This window comes from Ceratotherium simum, chromosome 7, assembly GCF_057802395.1.
Source record: "Ceratotherium simum simum isolate JZ-2026a chromosome 7, ASM5780239v1, whole genome shotgun sequence".
In the NCBI taxonomy this organism is placed as follows: domain Eukaryota; kingdom Metazoa; phylum Chordata; class Mammalia; order Perissodactyla; family Rhinocerotidae; genus Ceratotherium; species Ceratotherium simum.
Window position 1 is genome coordinate 30,890,249 of NC_141906.1, and position 12,487 is coordinate 30,902,735.

The window sequence follows — 12,487 nt, forward strand, 5'->3', positions numbered from 1 at the left end:
AAATCATCATACAAAAAAAAAAAGAAGTTGCTTTCTGCTTAAAAAACAATCATGATATGAGGTACACTGCTGATTAGAGCCACTCCCTGCTCAGTCTTCAGCAGAAGTCAGTGAGTAGAAGGGCAAAAGCCACGGCAGTCAGGCTAGCCCCCTCCCGCAGGCGTCCTCATTGCCACTTCTGCGCCCCCGAGGTCAAGGTTCAAAGTGGCAAAAGCCCTACTGACCAAACCCCAGAGACTTTTGATATGTCCTGTTCCCAACAGAGAGTGTCTGAGCTCCAGAAACTTCTCTCTCCAGCCTTCTTGCTCCTCCTTTGTATTGTTCATTCTGCTGTAACTCTCACGGTTTGAGGAGAAACAATGTAAGTTCTCAGGTGTCCCTTGGTAAAGACCACTTCCTTGTCTCCCATTTGCAAGTAACAGGCAATGCCAAGGGCCTCTTCCAGAAGGTCTCTCTCCTTTTTCCTCTCTCACCCTAGCTTTTGGCTTCTGGCTTCTCTGGAAAGTCACAGACTCCACCAACTTCTCTCTGCCGACACTTTAGTCTTCAGGGCTTGAGCTGCAGGGTCTGCGAAATTCCTGTCCATACTCATGTATCCACTTGTTGGCCACTGGGAGAGAATGGAGGAAGAAGAGAGCAGGCTCAGCAGGGCGGACAGTAGCAGTGCTCACTCACAGGGTCGTGTGAGGGCCTCCTTAAATTCTGCACCCTGGGCAGCTCACTTGCCTCACCCTCGTCCCAGCTCTGCTATGGACCACAAGATGTTGCCTCCAGCAGAGATAAATAGCAAACTGTCCCCTGGAAAAAGTCCCTGACAGGTCCTGTCTACTACAGACTAATTTTCAAACTTGTGGGTACTAACGTCACTCATCCTTCATTCATGGGGTTCCTAAAAGCCCACCTCCCCCACAGTGCCATTCCAGAGTAATGAGGGGAAAGGCGCAGCTTCTCCTGGCAATGTCCATCTCAGCATAAAGTCCCTCTTCTCCTTCTTTTTCTGTCTTCAGGACTAAGTGCTCTTGGACATATATATGACATAAACACGTCCACTGCTTATTTTTCTCTCCCTCGTCTGACCATCTCCTCATGGGGAGGCACGAAATGGTGGAGTTAATGGCTTGATGGTTCTCTCCTTGGATTGGGGGCTGCAACTCAGCACCATATTCCTCCTCAGCTGTGCTCAGGGATCAAGGCGTATCTGGTCAGGTCAATAAACTTTTTCTGATACCTGCTCTGTGACAGGATCCCTCCCCTTTTGGGACTCCCAATTCTGGGGGCAACTAACCCAGAATCTGATCATCTCAATATAATGTGGCACTGTAATGAAGCTTTTAGAATGAAAAGCCTATGCTACTTTCCATCCACCCCCATTTCACTTTACTCCAAACCCTTCACCCCATTCTCATGTCCAGAAAGGCAGATCTTACCCCACTTATCTCCCACCAGGACAGGACAGCCAGCATGAAGTGTGTCGCCATCCCCTTCACCACTCCTATGCAGGTTCCACCAAAACAGTGCTGCATTCTGAAAACAAGAGGGCCCCGCCCCAGGGAGGGTCAACCCAGAATCTTAGTCCTTTGGAAGCACATGACTGAGAACAAATGCATGCATGTCATTAAACAGGAAAACTGTCCATGCAGACTGGGGGCAAGGCATGCATAAAATGGCACCAAATGGCCTAAGCTGCCATTTACTCATTCATTCACGCGCACGTCATTTATTGAGGGCCTACTCTGCTCCAGGCCCTGAGGATGCAGAGACAAATTGTGTCCAATTCTGCTTTCAGGGAGCTCACAGTCTTGTGGAAGAGACAGATACAAAAACAGACCAGGGGCCCGCCCTGTGGCTTAGCAGTTAAGTGCGCTCACTCCGCTACTGGCGGCCTGGGTTCGGATCCTGGGCGCGCACCGAGGCACTGCTTTCCAGCCGTGCTGAGGCCACGTCCCACATACAGCAACTAGAAGGATGTGCAACTATGACATGCAACTATCTACTGGGGCTTTGGGGAGAAAAAGGGGAAAAAAAGGAGGAGGATTGGCAATAGATGTTAGCTCAGGGCTGGTCTTCCTCAGCAAAACGAGGAGGATTGGCATGGATGTTAGCTCAGGGCTGATCTTCCTCACAAAACAAAACAAAACAAAACAGACTAGGACAAGACAGTGTGACAAGAGCTAGGAGAAAGGTGAGCACAGGGTGTCATTGGATCACTGAGGAGAGGCACTCAACAAAAACCACAAGGTAGAACAAAACATCCTTCATACAACTAAGAACTGACTTAATTCAGACTCTCACCCTTCCTTATGACACCCCCAGGAAGCAAGCATTATCATTATCCCCACTTTACCAACAAGGCAGTTGGAGCTTAGGGGCTTTAAATAATGCAACTAAGACAGAGCAAAGTCACGACTCAAACCTAGGTGCCTTGACTCCAAATCCTATATGTTCTTTTTTTCCCCCTAAACAGCTGTTTTTCCTACACACTTCCTATAGAGTTACTTTAACCTTGGCCATTAGATGTAGACAAAGCCCAAGGTAATAAAGAGCTTTCCAGGATGCAGTGACAGCCTATGCGTTCCCAAGCCTAGGAGAGACGTCAACTCCCTGAGTTTTCATAGACACCCAGCATTTACTTATTGACAAGCTTAGGATGCGCCAGGCACTGTGCTAAGTGCTTTAAAGGCATGAATTCCTGAGTTAGGTAAGGGCTGTCACCGTTACCTAATTCTGATTGATCTGAAATCTGGGGGAAATATTCATTCCTTCAACAAACCTCTTCCCACATGACCCTCCTCTGTGTCTCACTTGATTTCATAGCTCTTATTGCAATACGTTGTTACTGCCTGTGACCTTCTCTGCGAGCTCCTGGGGGACAAGGACTGAGTTTTCCTCAGTACCCTCAGTGTCTCCAGCCCTTGATGTTTACTGAATGAATGACTGAAGAGATCAGTTGCTGTAGAGGATCTAAAGGTGAATAAAATAGAGTTCTTACCTTTGAGCAGTTCTATTGTAATAGGGGAGGCATACGTAATTATCTACTTGTTATATAAGTGTAAATACAATAAAAAATAGAGGCACAGGTATTGTGGTCATCAAGAAGACTGAGAATTATCTTTGATTCTGGGAATCAGGCAAGACCTCTTTTGTTCCCCCTCCCAGGAATAAGCTTGCAAGCAGAGACAGCAGGAAAGCTAGGGTGTTAGTGCTTCACTCTTACAGCCACCATCTGTTGGGACCAGACCCCGACTCACCTTGACCACAGGCACGCTAAAGTTGGCATAGATGAAGGCTGTGGCTCCTCCTGCTTCCACGGAGCTCAGCTACAATGCCAGAGGAAGAGCCCGAGTTGAAATAGCCTCCAACTGCCCTACTCTGCCCTACTTAACATCTTATGTCATTTCTGCATAGATTCCCTCCTTTGTTCCCCTATTTCAACTCTGGGAGCAATACTTATTGAGGGACAATCACCCAATTTAGGAATTAAGGGAGCCTACTCAATGGCATGGGTGTTTGCCTATAGGGCCACTACAGGATAACATTTAGGAATTCCCCCTTTCTTTATCCTTCCAGCTAACATCCTTATTGAGGGCTACAATAAGTCAATTCAAACTTTGAGACCCTCAGGAAGAAATATAGTTTATATCACGACCCAGGGCACACACATACACACACACCCCTGAAGTAAAAGTTTCATAAAACATTCTTACTACATGAGAGACCCTCTGTTATTTGCCATTTTATTTTATTCTATTCTAGTTCAGATTTCTTAAATGCAGACCAGATCCACTAAATTTATTTCACAGCCCACTAATAGATCATGACCTGTGGCTTGCAGAATACTGTTTAGACTACAACGATTAGTTTGAAAGCTGGGCATCATAGGATACTGATTGCATCTTTAGTGTGTTTCCCAGATCACTCAGTCCCTCTCTAGGTAACCTCAGCTAAGAGTTTCACCACTGGTATATTCTAGAACTATGGATGTGTTTTCTTAATATGAAGATTTTTTTCTGATTGTCAAAAAATACAAGAAAATTTTGAAAAATACAGGAAAATACTTAAAAATAATATTACTCATCATCTTACCATCCAGGAAAAAAAGCACTATTATAGTTTACATACTAATAATTGACATTTATTAAGCACTGACTATATGTTCTTACAAATATATTATCCCACTTATTCCTCACAACAATCCTATAAGTTAGGATTGTTATTGTCATTATTCACATCTTACAGATGAAGAAATTGAGTCTCAGAGAGATTAAGTACTTTACAAAAGGTCACATAACTCTTCGGTGATTGAGCCAGGATTTGAACGAAGCCAGTGCTAACTACAAAGTCCCTGCTCATAGCCTTTACGATGTACTCTTGAACATTCAGGTTATTTCCAAATGTTTACTATTATAAACAACACTGCACTGAACATTTTAATGAATAAAATTATTTTTTCATTTTAGATTGTTTTCATAGAAAGAGTCCGAACACTGGTATTATTGGGTGAAAAGTGTATGCACATGTTGAACACTTTGGATACATCCTGCTGAATTATTTTCTCACCAGCACCACAACATGAGAGTGACAGTCTTACCTCACCCTGGCTAACTGCCTTGCCTACCAGAATATTCACGGATCCCACCATATTCACTTGGGTTACAGAGCAAGGGCTATAGGAGGTAGGATGTTGGCATTTGTTGGAGGAAACTGAACTGACTGGGGGATTCAGAACCTGGAAATGGCAGTAGTGATTTTTAGAATTTCTTGGCTCCCCCATAGCCCTTTGGGAAGGGTGAGGAGAGCAACAATTTGCTCCTTGTGTTTAAGTAACTAACAAACTGGATGATTCTGTTGTAACCCCCATTGTCAGCCACTGTGGGTGTAAGCAAGACGCAACAGGGGGAACCTGGACTTTGCTGCATTCCTTTACTTGTGGTTTCACAGTACAGTGGGAAGGAAAGACTTATCCAACAAATTAAAAAGAGAATATGATCTACATGCTATGAAACTAATGAACAGGATTATGAGATCTGCGGGGAGGGGAGGGAAATCTTCGCTCTGTAAACCTTCCACTGTTTTGTACTGGGAGTGATCTTATATCCAGTCTGAGCAGAAAATCACTAACTTCATTATAACTCAATCCTCTGCATATCTTAAGGATTATTTTCTCCCTACAGTATTACTCTTATGTTCTTCACACACCTTACTATTTGTCTTTAGAAATGTTTATGATGGTCTTTACCCCAACCTGAAGATGAAATAATTGGGCATAACCTAGCACTTCCTAGGTGCCACAACGCTGACGCCCCTTTATGGGGTCCTATACTCGCTTTGTGGGATACAACAATAGAAACAAACTTTACAGAGTGAAATCCCTTTACATTATCTCATCATATCCTCATGACAACCCTGTGAGGAGGTGCAGGGCAAGAAAAAAAGGTCAAAGAATTGATGTGATTTGTGCTGAGGACACATATGAAGTGGCCAAACCAGAATTAGGCCAACTGACTCCAAACCCAAAGCACATTCCCTTCCACTGTGTCTCAAATGCTTAAAACCCAAATGCATATGCACGTGTGTGTGAGCACGTGCATACACACACGTGCATTTGCCATTTAAAATTGCTGGGCTCTTGCATCCACACTACCCTTAAAATAGTAACTGGGCCTCTGTAACCAGGGAACCAGCTGTAGGAGATATTAGGGAGGCAAAGAACAGAGAGATACCGGCCCCTAGATGTCCTATTCTTTGGTTGATATCAATGTTCCTCACTGCCTGTGACATCTCATGCCAGCTTGAGTCATCAGCCAGAGATGCAACCAGCTGTCAATCCAAGACATGCTCCCTGCCTTGAGAGCTGACGTCAGCTATCCCTCTGTGCCTGTCAGAACACTCAGAATGACCACTAGAGGCTAGACGCCATTGGAAGTGGCAGCCTTCCAGTTCTGCAGGATGTATAAAACAGAGCCACATGAAGAAATACATGGGAATTGCCAGCACTAAAGACTATGGAGTGCCGGCCTCTGATTGCCCTTTCGTGGCTGCACTGTGGAGACCAGCTATTGCACCAAGAAAAGAGGGAATGCTAGGGCGGAGTGCCTGTTAGTCTAAAGAGTCTGAAACCAGGACTTCATCTTTGGGTATTATGTAGAGCCCTTCTACTTAGCGTGTTTATCCCTTCAGTTGACAGTAACACTCCTCTCATAATTTAAGTGACAGATGACTGAAATTATGACTTGTCCATAGAGAAGGAGGTAAACCCACATGATCTGAAGGTAAGGGGCTAGGTGAGATAATAAAGACTGGGTCCAAATCCTGTAGGATCAGGTCAGAAATTAGGAAAAGAGGCCAATTTATTTTTTAAGGGGCTGTAAGGAAGATTTTGCTGAAGATTTTATGGGGAGATAAGGAAGAGAATTTTCACTACATATGAGAGAGCAACACTTACTGACTTTCTCTGTAGGCATCTCTGTTCTTCCCTCTTGCAATCTTAGCTGCCTCGTTTCTCTTCTCTCTTTCTCCTCACAGCTCCACAACCTCATCTATAGGTCCATGCTTTTCAACACCAACTAGTCTATGGACCTCAAAGAGAGAGACTCGCACGTCCTCTTCCTGTGTTGGTCAGGTTCCAGGATCTCTCGGCCTCCAGTGTAACCCCACTTCCCAACATACTCACTACCTGCAACAAGGTTATATTTAGGTCTACACACTGTAAGCTCTTTGAGGGCAGGAACTCTGACTTATATTTCCTTATATCTCCTATAATGCCTAACAAAAATGCTATCTGAAATTCACAAAAGTCCTGGAGATTTTTGTGCTGTGTCAGATAAAATCAATATCTGATATTGCTTTGAAAACCATAAAATAAAAGCAATATAAATAGTCACTAAGTAACAAGCCCTAGTCCCTCCAAAGCAAGACTCACATAGATCATAAATGTTGCAACTCGGTTCCCAGACTTCATTCTGTACAGTGGGCTGGTTGGTGACTGAGACAAAAATAGAAGACATCATTATTTTACACAGACGGCACCAGAGTAACAGCCAGGATTCCACCATAATACAGGGAGGAGAAAAATGGGGGTGTCACAGACAGGATACAGCCTTGAGCTATACCTGGTAGAGTATGTGCCCATGTTTGTTGGCAGGTACTCAATATACTTTCTTTCTTTTACTAGTTTATTAGATACTCATATAAGTGAATTGTAAGCTAATCAAACAGAATTGCTTGTCCGTAGTGAAAGTACTATATGAGGGGTTAATTGTACCTTCAGGTTCTCAATGAAATAAAGAAATTAATATATAAACTATTACAGATAATTATTCTGTAGGAACACCAAGTCATAAGACTGGAGTTCCCAATTATTTGCTGAAGAGACACATTCTTTTGTCATAGAACAGTTTAATTGAGATATAACTTACATACCATAAAATTCACCCATTGTAAGAGTACTTTTCAATGAGTTTTAGTAAATTTTAACAGTTGTGCAACCATTCCCACAATCGAATTTTAAAACACTTGCATCAGCTGAAAAAGTTCTCTCATGTCAGTTTGCAGTCAATTCCTACTCCCACCCTCAAGACTGGCCAACCACTGATGTGCTTTCTGTCTCTATAGTTTTGCCTTTTCTAGAAATTTCATATAAATAGAATCATAAAATAAATAGTCTTTTGTGTTTGGCTTCTTTCACTTAGCACAGTGTTTTTAAGGATCATCTATGTTATTGGACGTATCATTCCTTTTGATTGCTGAGTATATTCCATTGTGTGAATATAAAAAAAATTGTTTAGAGCCAGCCCTGATGGCCTAGTGGTTAAAGTTCGACATACTCTGCTTCAGCAGCCCAGGTTCAGTTCCCAGGTGTGAAACTCCACCACTTGTCTGTCAGTAGCCATGCTGTGGCGGCAGCTCACATAGAAGAACTAGAAGGACTTACAACTAGAATATACAACTATGTACTGGGGCTTTGGGGAGGAAAAAAAAAAAGAGGAAGATTGGCAACAGGTGTTAGCTCAGAGAGAATCTTTCCCAGCAAAAAAAAAAAAATTTTTGCTTATCCATTCACCTGTTGATAAACATTTGGGTTGTTTCTTATTCTTGGCTATTACCAATAAAGCTGCTATAAACGTTCTTGTACAAGTCTTTGTATGGACAAACATTTCCATTTCTCTTGGTTAAACTACCTAGGAGTAAAACGGCTAGACCACATGTAGGTTTATGTTTAACTTTTTAAGAAACTGCCAAACTATTTTCCAAAGTGGCTGTACCATTTTACCTTCCCACCAGCGCTGCATGAGAGTTTCCCTTCTTCCACATCCTCATCAACACTTGAAATGATCCTTTTTATTTCAGCCACTCTAATAGGAGTGCAGTGGGCTATCTTATGTGGTTTTGATTTTCATTTCCCTCATGATGTTGAGCATTTTTTCACGTGCTTATTAGCCATTCATTTATCTTCTTTGGTGAAGTGCCCATTCAAATAATCTATTTGACTACCAATCTATTCAAAGTATTAATTCAAAGAAGCCCATTAAAAAAAATTGAGTTGTCTTATTATTGAGTTATAAGGGTTCTTTATATTTTTGGAAACGCGTCCTTTATCAGATATATGATTTGCAAATGTTTTCCCCTAGTTGGTGGCTTATCTTTTCATTTTCTAATGGTGTTTTGAAAATCAAATGATTTTAATTTCAATGAGGTCCAGTTTATCACTTTTATTTTTCTTTTACGGATCATGCTTTGGTATCCTATCTAAGAAATCTTTGCCTAACCCATGGTCACAAAGATTTTCTCTATGTTTTTTTCCAACACTTGTATAGTTTTGAATTATACGTTTAGGTCTATGATTTTTTTGAGATAATTTTTGTACATGGTGTGAGGCAAGGGTCTAAAGTTGTTGTTATTATTACTATTATTTCACAAATAGATATTCAATTGTTCCAGTACCATTTGTTGAAAAGATGTCTTTTCCTCATTGAATTTCCTTGGCACTTTTGTCAAAAATCAATTGACCATAAACATGTGGGTTTATTTCTAGACTCTTTGTTCTGTTCTATTGACCTATGTGTCTATCCTTATACCAATAACACACTGTCTTGATTACTGTAGCTCTATATTTTGTTTTGAAATCAGGGAGTGTATGTCCTCTAGCTTTGTTCTTTTTCAAATTGTTGTGGCTATTCTAGGTCTTTTGCATTTCCATATACATTTTAGGATCCGCTTGTTAATTTCAATAAAAATAAGCCTCTTGTGATTTTAATATAGTTTAGGTTGAATCTATACAACAATTTCGGGGGGATCTTTTAATCCTCAAAAATTAGTTGTTGAGTATCTGTCAGCAAAGACGGGCAGTTGAGATCATGAGGAAAGGAGTGACTGGAGGAAGGACAATCTTCACTGGGAAGTCCCTGAGTGAAGCAGGACAGAAGACTCCATGATAGGCCACATTCTTCTCCCCACTAGCAAATCTTGGAGAGGAGGACGGTGGCACACAAGAAAATGAGTCAGCAGCAATCAGCTTGAAACCAAGGCTTTCAGATCTTTCTGGAACAAGAACTTTTGTTCTAAGATTTCACTTATTCCCTGAGACCCCTGTAAGAGCTCTGCCTCAGAGAAATAAATAACACTCTGGTTCCCCACCCAGGAGATTGGTCATTGACCCCATAGTTACCGTAGCATGGTCAAAGTGAGGCTCATAGTGCCCCCCGATTCCATAGTTCACCACCTGGAGATACTCTGCGTAGGGAGGCTGGACATCAAGGCCCGTGAGGGCAGCAATGCGATGGTCAAGGGTCACCAGCATTGGGTCAACGGTGTCCTTCAGCCAGGCACTAAAACACACCACAGATTGGAGCATCAATGATCTGATGCTAGAAATGACTAAATGTCTGTGAATGAATGAATTATGTCAATTGCTGGAAGGAAGGAAGGAAGGAAGGAACGAAAGGGAAGGGAAGGGAAGGAGTGAGGGAGGGAGGAAAGCAGGAGAGGAAGATAAACACTAATGCTTAATTACCTACTCACTCATGTTAAGTCCGCCCAGTCCATTCTGTCTCTATCTCAACATTCACATGTTCATTCACTCAACAAACCTTCTCTGAGGCCTACTGAATGCCAGGCCCTGAACCAGGCGCTGAGGCTACAGAGTGAAGGTTCACAGCACAAGGCACTGGGATACAAAGAGGAAAAAGACAAACCCTGCCTTTAAAACTGCTCTGTTTTAGAGACATTTCAACAGAGGGAGCTGAGTGCAATGGAAAAAGCTTCAGATTCAGACTAGTAAGACCAGTCTCTGATCCTCCGTGTGACCCTACGTCAGGCACTTAACCTTTAACCTCTCTAAGGTTCAGTGTGTTCATCCATAAAATGGGATGATAATGATACCTACTTCACAGAGTTGTGAAGATCGTGAGAGATAATGCTTATGAAGATGGTTTGTAAGCTGTGTATTAGTGATTGCTGTAAAACACAGAAAAATCTCTGCTTTTCTGCTCTATTCCAAGACAAATCAGGATACTTCAAAGGCCAAAGAGCAAAGTTCAGCCCCTTTTCCTGAATGTCTTTTTGAGGTTCTGACAAAGTGGAGGATTTGGAATGAGAATGTAGGTTGCTGGGAAGTGAGGAAGTGCTCCCCAAGAAAAGGCAGTCAGCCTCCTGGGAAGACGACGAGGGCTCTGAAGGGAAGAGCCTGGGCACGATATGGGAAGACCACTTTGCTGTATAAATGGTGGATTCATTTGTTCATTCTTTCATATGGAGTGCATGTGAAGTGCTATGCTATGTGCTCCTAGGTTTACAAAGATGTCCAAGATAAGGCTATTGTGTTCAAAGAGCTCACGGGAAAAGACACAAATATAACTGAGTAAAAATCAATGTAGAGTGAAAAATGAGAAACAGCCTTTAAAGTAAAATGCTGGGAGCACAGAGGAAGGAGACGTTAACTCTGACTGGGGCACTGAGGTAAGACGGTGACATGTAGGTCAAATTTTGAACAGCGCATAAAATTTCAATAGATGGAAAAGACAAAGGGGTACTCCAGGCTGAAGAAACAGCCTAAGCACAGACAGGGAGGTTTAACAATACACAGCATGTACAAAGGGGAAAGCATTTGGTCTATGAAAGAATTAATGGGAGATAAGGCTGGAAAAGTAGGTTCAAGGCATTTGTAGAAAGCTGAGGACACCGTGGTAAGAAAACTGGTCCTTGTGGGTAATGGACAGCCAGTGAAGGCTCGTGGGCAGAAAAATGATTTGGCGACTAGGAGTTCACTGGTGACCTTTGGGGGACCAGTTCCAGTGAAGTTGTGAGGATAGAGCCAAAATTCAAATAGGTCAGAGTGATGAGAGGGAAGAATGAGTGTCTCAGTTTTTTTATCTGAAAAGTAAAAAGAATACCACCTACTCCCCTAAAAGCAATTAATCTAAATAGAAGGTTGAATTTTCTCTTTGACACTATGTTAGAAAGTTTAGAAAAGCAATGAAGCTGAGATCATATGGACCTTCCAAGGTTTTGAAAATAACTCCTAATGTGAAAGGTCCCTAAATGTACTAGACCAAATAAGTTAAGCCAAATGAATCTGAATCAAAGCTTTCATCACTCACCTCACTTCCCAGACAACAAAAACTATCCACCCCTCCTGAGGTCTGGCCTCTCCCCAAGGCTGCTGTCGTCACTGTCTCCCATGGCTCCGATGGAGATGCAACCTCTTACTGTATCATCAGTCCTGTCCTTACAGTGCAAATCCAGGGCTGCAGGGGAGTGGGCAGGGATGGAGGGGAGGGGATAAAGCTGGGATCTCAGAGCTGAATCTGCCCCTCTAGAAAAGCCATCAGGTCCAGAGATTCTAGACATCCTTCTTGCCTGAATGTTGGCAAGTCATGCTTTGAATATGAGTCAAGAGGTGGGAATGGAATCTTGTAAAGTCAAATTCTAAATGGGAACAGGATTGTATTCTCTGGAAAAGCAATCCTGGTTGGAAGAACAACTACACACTTATTTTTTGGTTTAGGGCATAGGAGGTTTGTCAAGTCTTTCCCTAATGGCCTCCTAGTTAAGTCCTCAGACCATATAACAACGTGTGAAAGGCTCTTGGGTGAGGGGAGTGGAAATTTCTCCCTCTCAACAAGAATATATAGATATTAACGTGAACTACAGGTTCTCCAGTGGCATCTCTGACAGCACCTGAATGGCTGTTGCTGACCTTCAATCACCTGTGCCACAGGCCTGAGGGCGGGCAGCAGGTATGACTGGAGTCCCTGCCAACGAAAGACCCCTCTCACCTTTTGCTGATGCGATACTCCACAGGTAATTGCTTTTCACCGGATGCCACCACAGATCTCTGTAGCTGGTGTGAAGGACGTAAGAGAAAGTCCAAAAGGTTACGATGAGAAGGGAAGGGCTCTGTCATTTCCGTAGACATGCCCCTCTCTTAAACATAAACCTAACAATCACCTGATTAAAAGATATTTTGCACATGCTACTACTAATTTAGTGA

The 12,487-nt window shown here is 42.6% G+C and overlaps 1 protein-coding gene across 1 annotated transcript in view; it reads right to left on the reverse strand.

The window, feature by feature from the left end:
• Positions 1–367: 367 nt before the first annotated feature.
• The window catches only part of P4HA3 (prolyl 4-hydroxylase subunit alpha 3), a 36,487-nt gene continuing 24,367 nt past the window's right edge, over positions 368–12,487 (reverse strand). The window contains exons 8-13 of the mRNA XM_014790323.2: positions 12,273–12,337; positions 9,665–9,824; positions 6,920–6,982; positions 3,249–3,317; positions 1,428–1,524; positions 368–610 (exon numbers count right to left, since the gene is read on the reverse strand). Coding sequence (XP_014645809.2) covers positions 540–610; positions 1,428–1,524; positions 3,249–3,317; positions 6,920–6,982; positions 9,665–9,824; positions 12,273–12,337 — 525 coding nt within the window. The 3' untranslated portion in view covers positions 368–539. The remainder of the gene's footprint in view (positions 611–1,427; positions 1,525–3,248; positions 3,318–6,919; positions 6,983–9,664; positions 9,825–12,272; positions 12,338–12,487) is intronic.